The sequence below is a fragment of the Cherax quadricarinatus genome, chromosome 5 (assembly GCF_038502225.1).
Source record: "Cherax quadricarinatus isolate ZL_2023a chromosome 5, ASM3850222v1, whole genome shotgun sequence".
In the NCBI taxonomy this organism is placed as follows: Eukaryota; Metazoa; Arthropoda; class Malacostraca; order Decapoda; family Parastacidae; genus Cherax; species Cherax quadricarinatus.
Window position 1 is genome coordinate 75,523,779 of NC_091296.1, and position 15,389 is coordinate 75,539,167.

At 44.4% G+C, this 15,389-nt stretch overlaps 1 protein-coding gene across 3 annotated transcripts in view; it reads right to left on the reverse strand.

Annotated features, from left to right (window-relative positions):
- The window catches only part of LOC128684751 (discoidin domain-containing receptor 2-like), a 437,491-nt gene extending 423,346 nt beyond the window's left edge, over positions 1-14,145 (reverse strand). For all 3 annotated transcript variants that reach the window (XM_070104357.1, XM_070104351.1, XM_070104350.1), the window contains exon 1: positions 13,081-14,145. In XM_070104357.1, coding sequence (XP_069960458.1) covers positions 13,081-13,660 — 580 coding nt within the window. In that variant the 5' untranslated portion in view covers positions 13,661-14,145. The remainder of the gene's footprint in view (positions 1-13,080) is intronic.
- Between the last annotated feature and the right edge of the window lie 1,244 nt (positions 14,146-15,389).

Here is a 15,389-nt window from a genome sequence, read left to right on the forward strand (position 1 = left end):
TATGTATACATAAAAACATAGAGAGAGAGAGAGAGAGAGAGACAGGTAGGGTAGGCTCCAAAACCTGGTGATCCCTGGTCAAGGACAGACAAGGTTATCTACCTGATGAACTTATTCCACCTCTAAATCGACAGGATGGGACCACCTCTACTAGTAGTCAAGAGAAGGCGGACCTCTTTGCTGAACACTTTGCTACCAAAATGCAAGTTCCTGATCCAGCAAGGGACCCTCCTTGGCTAGCTGCAAGAACTGTGTCAAAACTGTCAGTGGTGACAATAAGGCAGGAGGAGGTGCATTTCCTACTTAAATCGCTTGACCAAGAAAAGGCTGTGGGCCCAGACAAGTTGAGCCCAAGATTGTTGAGAAGATGTGCAGACCAGCTAGCAGCACCTCTAACTCGCATCTTTCAGCATTGCCTAGTACAGTGTAAATGGCCCTCTCTATGGAAAGAGGCAAATGTAGTCCCTGTTCACAAAAAGAAGAGCAGAGCAGAAATCAGCAACTACAGACCAGTATCACTCCTGTCAATCACTGGTAAGATCCTTGAGACAATAATCTCAAGACAAATGACAGAGTTTTTTGACTACCACTCACTACTTTGTGATCGTCAATATGGCTTCAGGAAAGGTTACTCTGCTGCTGATCTGTTGTTAAACCTCTCCACTAAGTGGCACCAGTCACTGGATGAATCCAAAGTCAGCAGTGTGGTAGCACTGGACATTGCTGGCGCTTTCGACCGAGTGTGGCACCAGGGCCTCTTAGCAAAACTTCAAGCACTGGGAATTGCAGGCTCTACGCTATGTCTCCTCAGTGATTACCTTCATGGTAGAACTCTAAGTGTAGTTCTCAATGGAACGGAATCAGCAAGACATCCTATTGGGGCAAGTGTTCCACAAGCAAGCGTGCTGGGACCATTGTTATGGAATGTCTACTTCAACGACCTTCTTCATCTCATCCCAGAATCACATGCATATGCAGACGACTGGACACTGACATTCACTTATCCAAGAGAAGAAATGCCAGCTGCTCTAAGCTACATCAATCACCAGCTGAGATCTATATCAGCGTGGGGAGATAGATGGCAAGTAACATTTGCACGTGAGAAAACGCAAATGATGATCGTCTCTAGGCACTATGATGGTAATGCTTGTGCAGTAGTAAGGATGAATGGGAGGGTGTTGGCACCTGGAGAAGAAGTTGATATCCTTGGGGTGAAATTTGACTCCAAACTAACCATGAAGAACCATGTTGTAAATCTTGCAAACAAGGCTGCCAGGAAGCTTACAGCACTTCGCCGTATCTCGCATCTACTTGACAGTAGGGGTTGCAAGATTCTGTACGAGGCACAAGTACGCTCGCACCTTGAGTATGCACCACTTTCTTGGTTTGCCTGCCCCCCCCCCTCTCTCATCTGCGACTGCTTGACAGAGTAGAGAACAGAGCAAGACGTCTCATCTCTCGCCTGGACCCATCCTGGATAGATCTGTCATTTCAGCAGAGCCTTCAACATAGGAGGGATGTGGGTGGCCTTACTGTTATGTACAAGGCCAATATTGTCAAAATACCACACTTGGATCCACTTCAAGGACAGCGTGAAACAAGCTTTTATGCCACAAGACGGGCAGAAAGCAGCAACTTCACTCTGGCTGTATTCTTCTCCAGAACATCACTCCATCTGAGATCATACATACCCAGGATGACTCGAGTATGGAACACATTCGTACAGCATAATGATGTCAACGAGATAAAGTCAGTTGATCAAATGAAAATGCTGGCCCAAAGATGGCTCCAACTTCATCCTGTCCCGTACTTGTATGTCTCATAACAATAAAAATGCTTTCAAATGAGCTGATGTAGGTAGCAGCTCTTAGCTTGCCAATAAAGTTAAGAATCCTTAACCTGTAAATAGCTTGTCAATAAAGCTAGGGATCCTTAACCTTGTCAAACCCTGTGTAAAAAAAGAAAGAGAGAGAGAGAGAGAGAGAGAGAGAGAGAGAGAGAGAGAGAGAGAGAGAGAGAGAGAGTTGCAGTGAACACAGAAAATGAAAAAGTTTTACAGTCGCGGTGAAAAACGAATTCAAAAAGAAGAATAAAAATGTACATACAAGGGAGAGGCAGACAACAGGTGGTACTGGACCAGTACCAGGTGGTACTGGACCAGTACCAGGTGGTACTGGACCAGTACAAGGTGGTACTGAACCAGTACAAGGTGGTACTGAACCAGTACAAGGTGGTACTGGACCAGTACCAGGTGGTACTGGACCAGTACCAGGTGGTACTGGACCAGTACCAGGTGGTACTGGACCAGTACCAGGTGGTACTGGACCAGTACCAGGTGGTACTGGACCAGTACCAGGTGGTACTGGACCAGTACCAGGTGGTACTGGACCAGTACCAGGTGGTACTGGACCAGTACAAGGTGGTACTGAACCAGTACAAGATGGTACTGGACCAGTACAAGGTGGTACTGGACCAGTACAAGGTGGTACTGGTCCACTACAAGGTGGTACTGGTTCAGTACAAGGTGGTACTGGACTAGTACAAGGTAGTACTAGACCAGTACAAGGTGGTACTGGACCAGTACAAGGTGGTACTGGTCCACTACAAGGTGGTACTCCTTCAGTACAAGGTGGTACTGGACTAGTACAAGGTGGTACTGGACCAGTACCAGGTGGTACTGGACCAATACAAGGTGGTATTGGTCCACTGCAAGGTGGTGGTGGACCAGTACCAGGTGGTACTGGACCAGTACAAGGTGGTACTGAACCGGTAAAAGGTGGTACTGAACCAGTACAAGGTGGCACTGGACCACTAAAAGGTGGTACAGGTCCACTTTAAGGTGGTACTGGTTCAGTACAAGGTGGTACTGGACTAGTACAAGGTGTTACTGGACCAGTACCAGGTGGTACTGGACCAGTACAAGGTGGTACTGGACTAGTACAAGGTAATGCTGGACCAGTACAAGGTGGTACTGGAATAGTACCAGGTGGTACTGGACCATTACAAAGTGGTACTGGTCCACTACAAGGTGGTACCGGTTCAGTACAAGGTGGTACTGAACCAGTACAAGGTGGTACTGGTCCACTACAAGGTGGTACTGGACCAGTACAAGGTGGTACTGGACCAGTACAAGGTGGTACTGGTCCACTACAAGGTGGTATTGGACTAGTACAAGGTGGTACTGGACCAGTACAAGGTGGTACTGGACCAGTACAAGGTTGTGATGGTGGTGGTGGTGGCAGTGGTGGTGGTTGTGATCACAACTCCTGCATGCGGCAGCGGTGGTGGTGGTGGTTGTGGTAGTGGTGATGGTGGTGATGGTGATGGTGGTGATGGTGATGGTGGTGATGATGATGCTGGTTGTGGTGGTGGGGATGCTGGTGATGGTGATGGTGGTGATGCTGATGGTAATGGTGGTGATGATTATGATGCTGGTGGTGGTGATGGTGGCGATGGTGATGGTGGTGATGATGATGCTGGTTGTGGTGGTGGGGATGGTGGTGATGGTGGTGATGGTGATGGTGGTGATGGTGATGGTGGTGATGATGATGCTGGTGGTGGTGGTGGGGATGGTGGTGATGGTGATGGTGGTGATGGTGATGGTGGTGATGATGATGCTGGTGGTGGTGGTGGGGATGGTGGTGATGGTGATGGTGGTGATGGTGGTGATGGTGATGGTGGTGATGGTGATGGTGGTGATGATGATGGTGGTGGTGGTGATGATTATGATGCTGGTGGTGGTGATGGTGGTGATGGGGATGGTGTTGATGATGATGCTGGTTGTGGTGGTGGGGAAATTGGTGATGGTGGTGATGGTGATTGTTACACGCCACTACTTCACTCCATTATATACAAAAACAAAGGCCTGGTTAAAATAAGTTCTGTAATAATACATCACGAACCACTTTATTACTAGCTAGATAAAGCAGGTTCCACTATATAATATTATCGGGTACAAAGTACTCAGAAGTACTCTCATTGTATTATATTGTATTATATTATATCTTTCCCCATGATTATTATAATTATAATATTATATTATATTATTATTAAGTTAGGTATTACGAATGTGTAACCACTACTGTAGTGACCAATTGGTGGTTCTAGAACTGACGCCACGCGTCGCCTTCTGGCAGAGCTGAAGTTATACTATGGAGTAGTTGAGTGAGTCAGTCAGCTCCTAGCTCTGACTCAGTACGGGTCTTCTGGCAGAGTTGAAGTCATACTATGGAGTAGTTGAGTGAGTCAGTCAGCTCCTAGCTCTGACTCAGTACGGGTCTTCTGGCAGAGTTGAAGTCATACTATGGAGTAGTTGAGTGAGTCAGTCAGCTCCTAGCTCTGACTCAGTACGGGTCTTCTGGCAGAGTTGAAGTCATACTATGGAGTAGTTGAGTGAGTCAGTCAGCTCCTAGCTCTGACTCAGTACGGGTCTTCTGGCAGAGCTGAAGTCATACTAAGGAGTAGTTGAGTGAGGCAGTCAGCTCCTAGCTCTGACTCAGTACGGGTCTTCTGGCAGAGCTGAAGTCATACTATGGAGTAGTTGAGTGAGTCAGTCAGCTCCTAGCTCTGACTCAGTACGGGTCTTCTGGCAGAGCTGAAGTCATACTAAGGAGTAGTTGAGTGAGGCAGTCAGCTCCTAGCTCTGACTCAGTACGGGTCTTCTGGCAGAGCTGAAGTCATACTGTGGAGTAGTTGAGTGAGGCAGTCAGCTCCTAGTTCTGATTCAGTACGGGTCTTCAACACAAAGCTCCTAGCTTAAACTAAAACTTTATACCAAGTCTATTGTCTTGCCTTTGCCATTAGTTTCCTGACGTCTGGTAATTCATGTCACTTATGAAAGATAACTATTTCGTTACCCCAGACCTTTCTAAAATCCGTGCACATGCGAGAGGTCCCGGGTTCAACTCCCGGACAGGCCCGTTACGACTAAATCTTCACCGCAACAATAGGGGCACAAATAACTCCATTTTTTTGTTAGTTTTATTTTATTACCAATCATTTAGTTTCATTGGTATTTGGTTAGTGAATTAAAATAACCACAAGCAATTATAAATGAAATACTATACAGCAAAAAAACCAATCTTACATTCAAATTCTCAGTAACAGAGTATGATACAATAATTTCAATTAATAATCTACTAATCTCACCATTTAACTCTTTTAGAAAGGTCTAGGGTAACGAAATAGTTATCTTTCATAAGTGACATGAATTACCAGACGTCAGGAAACTAATGGCAAAGGCAAGACAATAGACTTGGTATAAAGTTTTAGTTTAAGCTAGGAGCTTTGTGTTGAAGACCCGTACTGAGTCAGAGCTAGGAGCTGACTGACTCACTCAACTACTTCATAGTATGACTTCAGCTCTGCCAGAAGACCCGTACCGAGTCAGAACTAGGAGCTGACTGACTCACTCAACTACTTCATAGTATGACTTCAACTCTGCCAGAAGACCCGTACCGAGTCAGAACTAGGAGCTGACTGACTCACTCAACTACTTCATAGTATGACTTCAGCTCGGCCTGAAGACCCGTACCGAGTCAGATCTAGGAGCTGACTGACTCACTCAACTACTGCATAGTATGACTTCAACTCTGCCAGAAGACCCGTACCGAGTCAGAACTAGGAGCTGACTGACTCACTCAACTACTTCATAGTATGACTTCAGCTCGGCCAGAAGACCCGTACCGAGTCAGAGCTAGGAGCTGACTGACTCACTCAACTACTTCATAGTATGACTTCAGCTCTGCCAGAAGACCCGTACCGAGTCAGAACTAGGAGCTGACTGACTCACTCAACTACTTCATAGTATGACTTCAGCTCGGCCAGAAGACCCGTACCGAGTCAGAGCTAGGAGCTGACTGACTCACTCAACTACTCCATAGTATGACTTCAACTCTGCCAGAAGACCCGTACCGAGTCAGAACTAGGAGCTGACTGACTCACTCAACTACTTCATAGTATGACTTCAGCTCTGCCAGAAGACCCGTACCGAGTCAGAGCTAGGAGCTGACTGACTCACTCAACTACTCCATAGTATGACTTCAACTCTGCCAGAAGACCCGTACTGAGTCAGAGCTAGGAGCTGACTGACTCACTCAACTACTCCATAGTATGACTTCAACTCTGCCAGAAGACCCGTACTGAGTCAGAGCTAGGAGCTGACTGACTCACTCAACTACTCCACAGTATGACTTCAGCTCTGCCAGAAGACCCGTACTGAGTCAGAGCTAGGAGCTGACTGACTCACTCAACTACTCCACAGTATGACTTCAGCTCTGCCAGAAGACCCGTACTGAGTCAGAGCTAGGAGCTGACTGACTCACTCAACTACTCCATAGTATGACTTCAGCTCTGCCAGAAGACCCGTACTGAGTCAGAGCTAGGAGCTGACTGACTCACTCAACTACTCCACAGTATGACTTCAGCTCTGCCAGAAGACCCGTACTGAGTCAGAGCTAGGAGCTGACTGACTCACTCAACTACTCCATAGTATGACTTCAGCTCTGCCAGAAGACCCGTACTGAGTCAGAACTAGGAGCTGACTGACTCACTCAACTACTCCATAGTATGACTTCAGCTCTGCCAGAAGACCCGTACTGAGTCAGAGCTAGGAGCTGACTGACTCACTCAACTACTCCATAGTATGACTTCAGCTCTGCCAGAAGACCCGTACTGAGTCAGAGCTAGGAGCTGACTGACTCACTCAACTACTCCATAGTATGACTTCAACTCTGCCAGAAGACCCGTACTGAGTCAGAGCTAGGAGCTGACTGACTCACTCAACTACTCCTTAGTATGACTTCAGCTCATCCCGACGGCGCCTACTGAGTCAGAGCTAGGAGCTGACTGACTCACTCAACTACTCCATAGTATGACTTCAGCTCTGCCAGAAGACCCGTACTGAGTCAGAACTAGGAGCTGACTGACTCACTCAACTACTCCATAGTATGACTTCAGCTCTGCCAGAAGACCCGTACCGAGTCAGAACTAGGAGCTGACTGACTCACTCAACTACTCCATAGTATAACTTCGGCTCTGCCAGAAGGCGACGCGTGGCGTCAGTTCTAGAACCACCAATTGGTCACTACAATAGTGGTTACACATTCGTAATACCTAACTTAATAATAATATAATATAATATTATAATTATAATAATCATGGGGAAAGATATAATATAATACAATATAATACAATGAGAGTACTTCTGAGTACTTTGTACCCGATAATATTATATAGTGGAACCTGCTTTATCTAGCTAGTAATAAAGTGGTTCGTGATGTATTATTACAGAACTTATTTTAACCAGGCCTTTTATTTTTGTATATAATGGAGTGAAGTAGTGGCGTGTAGGGGTGAAGTAGGGGTGGTGATGATGATGCTGGTGGTGGTGGTGGGGATGGTGGTGATGGTGGTGATGGTGATGGTGATGATGGTGATGGTGATGGTGGTGATGGTGGTGGGGATGGTGGTGATGGTGATGGTGGTGATGGTGATGGTGATGATGATGATGCTGGTGGTGGTGGTGGGGATGGTGGTGATGGTGATGGTGAGGGTGGTGATGGTGATGGTGGTGATGATGCTGGTGGTGGTGGTGGTGGGGATGGTGGTGATGGTGGTGGCGGGTCTGGTAACACTGGAATTATCAAGGTACTTCCTTGTTATACTCACTCGGAACATGAAGACTGACACTCATTTGACAGAGGGAAAGTGGTTGTCATTTCCTCTCCCCCTACCCCTCCACCTCCCTAACCACCAACCCCTACACTCGCCCCTACCCTCTACTTCCTCCCTCCACATCATTTCCTCCTCTACTTCACTGCTCACCCCTTACCTTTAACTTCCCTCCCTTCCCCTCCACTCCCCCTTCCTCCAACCCTATGAATTTTCCCCCTCCCCTCTCCTCAGTCCTCACACATTCCCCTTGTTGATTCCCTCTTAACTTAGATCTTCCCGCTTCCCTCTAACCCTCTCCCACTATGACTACAATTGTGGTAGTGGCAATGCTATGACATCAATCCCACTAGTTCCTAGTGACCAAAGTAACAGTCTCTAGTGATCAAAGTAACATAGTCTCTACTGATCAAAGTAACATAGTCCCTGGTGATCAAAGTAACATAGTAACTAGTGATCAAAGTAACATAGTCCCTGGTGATCAAAGTAACATAGTAACTAGTGATCAAAGTAACATAGTCTCTAGTGATCAAAGTAACATAGTCCCTGGTGATCAAAGTAACATAGTCCATAGTGAACAAAGTAACATAGTCCCTGCTGATCAAAGTAACATAATCTCTAGTGATCAAAGTAACATAGTCTCTAGTGATCAAAGTAACATAATCTCTAGTGATCAAAGTAACATAATCTCTAGTGATCAAAGTAACATAATCTCTAGTGATCAAAGTAACATAGTCCCTAGTGATCAAAGTAACATAATCTCTAGTGATCAAAGTAACATAGTCCCTAGTGATCAAAGTAACAAAATCTCTAGTGATCAAAGTAACATAATCTCTAGTGATCAAAGTAACATAATCTCTAGTGATCAAAGTAACATAATCTCTAGTGATCAAAGTAACATAATCTCTAGTGATCAAAGTAACATAATCTCTAGTGATCAAAGTAACATAATCTCTAGTGATCAAAGTAACATAATCTCTAGTGATCAAAGTAACATAGTCTCTAGTGATCAAAGTAACATAGTCTCTAGTGATCAAAGTAACATAGTTCCTAGTGATCAAAGTAACATAATCTCTAGTGATCAAAGTAACATAGTCTCTAGTGATCAAAGTAACATAATCTCTAGTGATCAAAGTAACATAATCTCTAGTGATCAAAGTAACATAATCTCTAGTGATCAAAGTAACATAGTCCCTAGTGATCAAAGTAACATAATCTCTAGTGATCAAAGTAACATAATCTCTAGTGATCAAAGTAACATAATCTCTAGTGATCAAAGTAACATAATCTCTAGTGATCAAAGTAACATAATCTCTAGTGATCAAAGTAACATAATCTCTAGTGATCAAAGTAACATAATCTCTAGTGATCAAAGTAACATAATCTCTAGTGATCAAAGTAACATAATCTCTAGTGATCAAAGTAACATAGTCTCTAGTGATCAAAGTAACATAGTCTCTAGTGATCAAAGTAACATAGTTCCTAGTGATCAAAGTAACATAGTCTCTAGTGATCAAAGTAACATAATCTCTAGTGATCAAAGTAACATAATCTCTAGTGATCAAAGTAACATAGTCTCTAGTGATCAAAGTAACATAGTCTCTAATGATCAAAGTAACATAGTCTCTAGTGATCAAAGTAACATAGTCCCTAGTGAACAAAGTAACATAATCTCTAGTAATCAAAGTAACATAGTCCCTAGTGATCAAAGTAATATAGTCTCTAGTGATCAAAGTAACATAGTCTCTAGTGATCAAAGTAACATAGTCTATAGTGATCAAAGTAACATAGTCTCTAGTGATCAAAGTAACATAGTCTCTAGTGATCAAAGTAACATAGTCTCTAGTGATCAAAGTAACATAATCTCTAGTGATCAAAGTAACATAGTCTCTAGTGATCAAAGTAACATAGTCTCTAGTGATCAAAGTAACATAGTCTCTAGTGATCAAAGTAACATAGTCTCTAGTGATCAAAGTAACATAGTCTCTAGTGATCAAAGTAACATAGTCTCTAGTGATCAAAGTAACATAGTCCCTAGTGAACAAAGTAACATAGTCTCTAGTAATCAAAGTAACATAGTCCCTAGTGATCAAAGTAATATAGTCTCTAGTGATCAAAGTAACATAATCTCTAGTGGTCAAAGTAACATAATCTCTAGTGATCAAAGTAACATAGTCTCTAGTGATCAAAGTAACATAGTCTATAGTGATCAAAGTAACATAATCTCTAGTGATCAAAGTAACATAGTCTCTAGTGACCAAAGTAACATAGTCTCTAGTAATCAAAGTAACATAGTCCCTAGTGATCAAAGTAATATAGTCTCTAGTGATCAAAGTAACATAGTCCCTAGTGATCAAAGTAACATAGTCTCTAGTGATCAAAGTAACATAGTCCCTGGTGATCAACGTAACATAATCCCTGGTGTTCAAAGTAACATAGTCCCTAGTGATCAAAGTAATATAGTCTCTAGTGATCAAAGTAACATAGTCCCTAGTAATCACAGTAACATAGTCTCTAGTGATCAAAGTAACATAGTCCCTGGTGATCAACGTAACATAATCCCTGGTGTTCAAAGTAACATAGTCCCTAGTGATCAAAGTAACATAGTCCCTAGTGATCAAAGTAACATAGTCTCTAGTGATCAAAGTAACATAGTCCCTAGTGATCAAAGTAACATAGTCTCTAGTGACCAACGTAAAACAGTCCCTGGTGTTCAAAGTAGCATAGTCTCTGGTGATCAAAGTAACATAGTCCCTGGTGATCAAAGTAACATAGTCTCTAGTGACCAACGTAACACAGTCTTTGGTGTTCAAAGTAACGTAGTCCCTAGTGATCAAAGTAGCATAGTCTCTGGTGTTCAAAGTAACATAGTCCCTGGTGATCAAAGTAACATAGTCTCTGGTGTTCAAAGTAACATAGTCCCTGGTGATCAAAGTAACAAAGTCCCTGGTGATCAAAGTAACATAGTCCCTGGTGTTTAAAGTAACATAGTCCCTGGTGATCAAAGTAACATAGTCCCTGGTGATCAAAGTAACATAGTCTCTAGTGATCAAAGTAACATAGTCTCTGGTGTTCAAAGTAACATAGTCTCTGGTGTTCAAAGTAACATAGTCCCTGGTGATCAAAGTAACATAGTCCCTGGTGATCAAAGTAACATAGTCCCTGGTGATCAAAGTAACATAGTCCCTTGTGATCAAAGTAACATAGTCTCTAGTGATCAAAGTAACATAGTCTCTGGTGTTCAAAGTAACATAGTCTCTGGTGTTCAAAGTAACATAGTCCCTGGTGATCAAAGTAACATAGTCCCTGGTGATCAAAGTAACATAGTCCCTGGTGATAAAAGTAACATAGTCCCTGGTGATCAAAGTAACATAGTCCCTGGTGATCAAAGTAATATAGTCCCTGGTGATCAAAGTAACATAGTCCCTGGTGATCAAAGTAACATAGCCCCTGGTGATCAAAGTAATATAGTCCCTGGTGATCAAAGTAACATAGCCCCTGGTGATCAAAGTAACATAGCCCCTGGTGATCAAAGTAACATAGCCCCTGGTGATCAAAGTAACATAGTCCCTGGTGATCAAAGTAACATAGCCCCTGGTGATCAAAGTAACATAGCCCCTGGTGATCAAAGTAACATAGCCCCTGGTGATCAAAGTAACATAGGCCCTGGTGATCAAAGTAACATAGCCCCTGGTGATCAAAGTAACATAGCCCCTGGTGATCAAAGTAACATAGCCCCTGGTGATCAAAGTAACATAGGCCCTGGTGATCAAAGTAACATAGCCCCTGGTGATCAAAGTAACATAGCCCCTGGTGATCAAAGTAACATAGCCCCTGGTGATCAAAGTAACATAGCCCCTGGTGATCAAAGTAACATAGCCCCTGGTGATCAAAGTAACATAGTCCCTGGTGATCAAAGTAACATAGCCCCTGGTGATCAAAGTAACATAGTCCCTGGTGATCAAAGTAACATAGCCCCTGGTGATCAAAGTAACATAGCCCCTGGTGATCAAAGTAACATAGTCCCTGGTGATCAAAGTAACATAGTCCCTGGTGATCAAAGTAACAGAGCCCCTGGTGATCAAAGTAACATAGCCCCTGGTGATCAAAGTAACATAGCCCCTGGTGATCAAAGTAACATAGTCCCTGGTGATCAAAGTAACAGAGCCCCTGGTGATCAAAGTAACATAGCCCCTGGTGATCAAAGTAACATAGTCCCTGGTGATCAAAGTAACATAGCCCCTGGTGATCAAAGTAACATAGCCCCTGGTGATCAAAGTAACATAGTCCCTGGTGATCAAAGTAACATAGTCCCTGGTGATCAAAGTAACAGAGCCCCTGGTGATCAAAGTAACATAGCCCCTGGTGATCAAAGTAACATAGCCCCTGGTGATCAAAGTAACATAGTCCCTGGTGATCAAAGTAACAGAGCCCCTGGTGATCAAAGTAACATAGCCCCTGGTGATCAAAGTAACATAGTCCCTGGTGATCAAAGTAACATAGCCCCTGGTGATCAAAGTAACATAGCCCCTGGTGATCAAAGTAACATAGTCCCTGGTGATCAAAGTAACATAGTCCCTGGTGATCAAAGTAACAGAGCCCCTGGTGATCAAAGTAACATAGCCCCTGGTGATCAAAGTAACATAGCCCCTGGTGATCAAAGTAACATAGCCCCTGGTGATCAAAGTAACATAGTCCCTGGTGATCAAAGTAACATAGCCCCTGGTGATCAAAGTAACATAGTCCCTGGTGATCAAAGTAACATAGCCCCTGGTGATCAAAGTAACATAGCCCCTGGTGATCAAAGTAACATAGCCCCATGTGTCTCATCGTTGCTCCTGAGAGGAAGTCGAGTGAGAGACAAGTTCAAGGAGCGTGAGATTATATATAGTGAGAGATGAGAGGTAAACGAGAGGAAGGTGAGTGAGAGTGAGGGGTGGTAGGAAGGAAAGTGTGAGTGAGAGGTGGTAGCAAGGAAAGTGTGAGTGAGAGGTGGTAGGAAGGAAAGTGTGAGTGAGAGGTGGTAACAAGGAAAGTGTGAGTGAGAGGTGGTAGGAAGGAAAGTGTGAGTGAGAGGTGGTAACAAGGAAAGTGTGAGTGAGAGGTGGTAGGAAGGAAAGTGTGAGTGAGAGGTGGTAACAAGGAAAGTGTGAGTGAGAGGTGGTAGGAAGGAAAGTGTGAGTGAGAGGTGGTAACAAGGAAAGTGTGAGTGAGAGGTGGTAGGAAGGAAAGTGTGAGTGAGAGGTGGTAACAAGGTGAGTGAGAGATGGTAGGAAGGTGAATGAGAGATGGTAGCAGGGTGAGTGTGGTCACCTGACTCCTGGTCTCACCATGCTACACACACTAGCCTCGTAAGGCAACATCACAGCGACCCATCAACACACAACGACTCTCCACAAGGGTACTCACCAAGGTCGAAGGCGCTGCTGGGAGAGACGAAGCCGAAGAGGATGAGCAAGAGTAAGCTGGAGAGGAGTGTGGGCGGCCTGCGCCACGCCCACCAGAGGCACCCATCACCATCACCTTGGGCGTCCATACTGCCTCGCTCCAAGCACTGTATCCTGGCCACGCTCTTTGTCAGATCAGTACTAGATGGCCGCATGGCCCCTGCGGCCCTTCTCACTACAGCGTCCGTAACAAGTTGGTGTCGTGGCCGCGGGTGCGCACGGCGCGCATGGCACTCCTCCTGCGCCGCTAAGTTCCTGAGTGTGGCACTCCGGGAACCTAGCGTCGTTAGGGCGTAGCGACAAAGTTCCACCTTCAGGTATTCTCGGCCAGCTTCTTGCAGTTTCTGCTCAGCTTTTCGAAGTCCCTGGTCGACTTCTTGTAAATCTTGGCAGAGTTCGTGACGTTTGTCGCCTCCTTGTAAGCCCTCTTGCGTGCCCAAGTCTTGCAGCACTTGGCCAGCTTCCTGAAGCTCTTGAGCAGGCTCCAGGAGCTCTTGGCCGTCGTGCTCACGTTGCAGGCTCTCTTGCACCACCACCACCATGCTGCCTGCCTCAGGGCTTGTCCCGATGGATGACAGCCATCTTCAGGGACCAGGGCTGCACCTCACCACTCCAGCAGCCCTACACGCCTCACCCCTGAGGTCATGACCTCCTAAGGCACAGTAGGAGCGCTCCGACCGGCCCTACCTCGATCGTTTGTTCGTCCTGCTGATATGAGAGTTGTCTGCTGTTACTCAGCAGCCTCCCGAGAGTTGCTCTTGGACCCTATCCTCTAGAACTCTGCTGCTCGCCTCATTGAAGTAACTTGTGTTTCCTGCTGCCACTCCTGCTGTTACCCTGCTCCGGGTGTCGGTGTTGTGCCCTGACAACACACTCCCAAATGTGTCTGCCTGACTCCACTATATCCGATTTACAATTGGACCTGGCTACTATGGTTTTCTCGGTGTCTTCTGTTGTTGCCAGAACTCCCTGTTGATACCGTTGCTATTATTCACTACTCTGCTGATTACTGATGAGAGTTTTTGATACTAATCACTGTTCCCTGAAGATAATGATAATACTTCGACTATTCAATATTCATTCTTATACTGTTACTGGTGATTCTGTTCACTGATCCTGACACTTGTCACTGTTTCCTGTTGCTCGACAACCTTAGCCTCGGGACCTGAAAAGAAGAGAGAGCCTTGTCATACACACGTGATATAATTATATAAATCACTGAGAACTTAATTTATATATGATTATGCAATGCAATCACAAACAGGCGATCTTAACAACGCAGAACAAGTCACATGGTGGATGTCAATTTTTATCCCCTAGATCTTTCTCACTCTCATGCGTCGTCAGGAGCTATGCAATGCTGCAAGACTAGCAACAGATAGAAGGGGAAATCCTCTCCGAGGAAAGACAGAAACGTATTAGCAGCGGGTAAAAAGCTTCTGTCTTGCATCACAGAGGATTTCTCCTCCTACCTGTTGCTACTCTTGCAACATTGCATAGCTCCTGATGACGCACGAGAGTGTGAAAGATCTACTATTTAAGATTTCCAGTCCCATTTGGCTCGTTCAGCATTATATATAATAATATTTCCCATAACTTCTCCCATTCTCTCTCCCACCCTCGCTCCCTCCCTCCCTCCCTCTGTCTCTGTCTCTCTGTCTCTCTCTCTCTCTCTCTCTCTCTCTCTCTCTCTCACTCTCACTCTCTCTTTCCATCAGATAATCTTCCAAGTTGGGCTCCACTGATGACTCAGGTGTTCATTAATTACGTCATAAAAGTTTGTCAAACTTGAGAAAATGCCTGATTAACTTTGTTCAAACTTGAACCAGAAGAATGATGAACATTCTTACTGGATCAATCACAAGAATTAACATTCTTACTAGATCAATTACAATGATCAACATTCTTACTGGATCAATTACAATGATCAATATTCTTACTGGATCAATCACAAGAATTGACTTTCTTACTGGATCACTCACAAGGATGAACATTCTTACTGGATCAATTACAAGGTTCAACATTCTTACCGAATCACTCACAAGGATCAACATTCTTACTGGATCACTCACAAGGATCAACATTCTTACTGGATCAATTACAAGGATCAACATTCTTACCGAATCACTCACAAGGATCAACATTCTTACTGGATCAATCACAAGGATCAACATTCTTACTGGATCAATCACAAGGATCAACATTCTTACCGAATCACTCACAAGGATCAACATTCTTACTGGATCACTCACAAGGATGAACATTCTTACT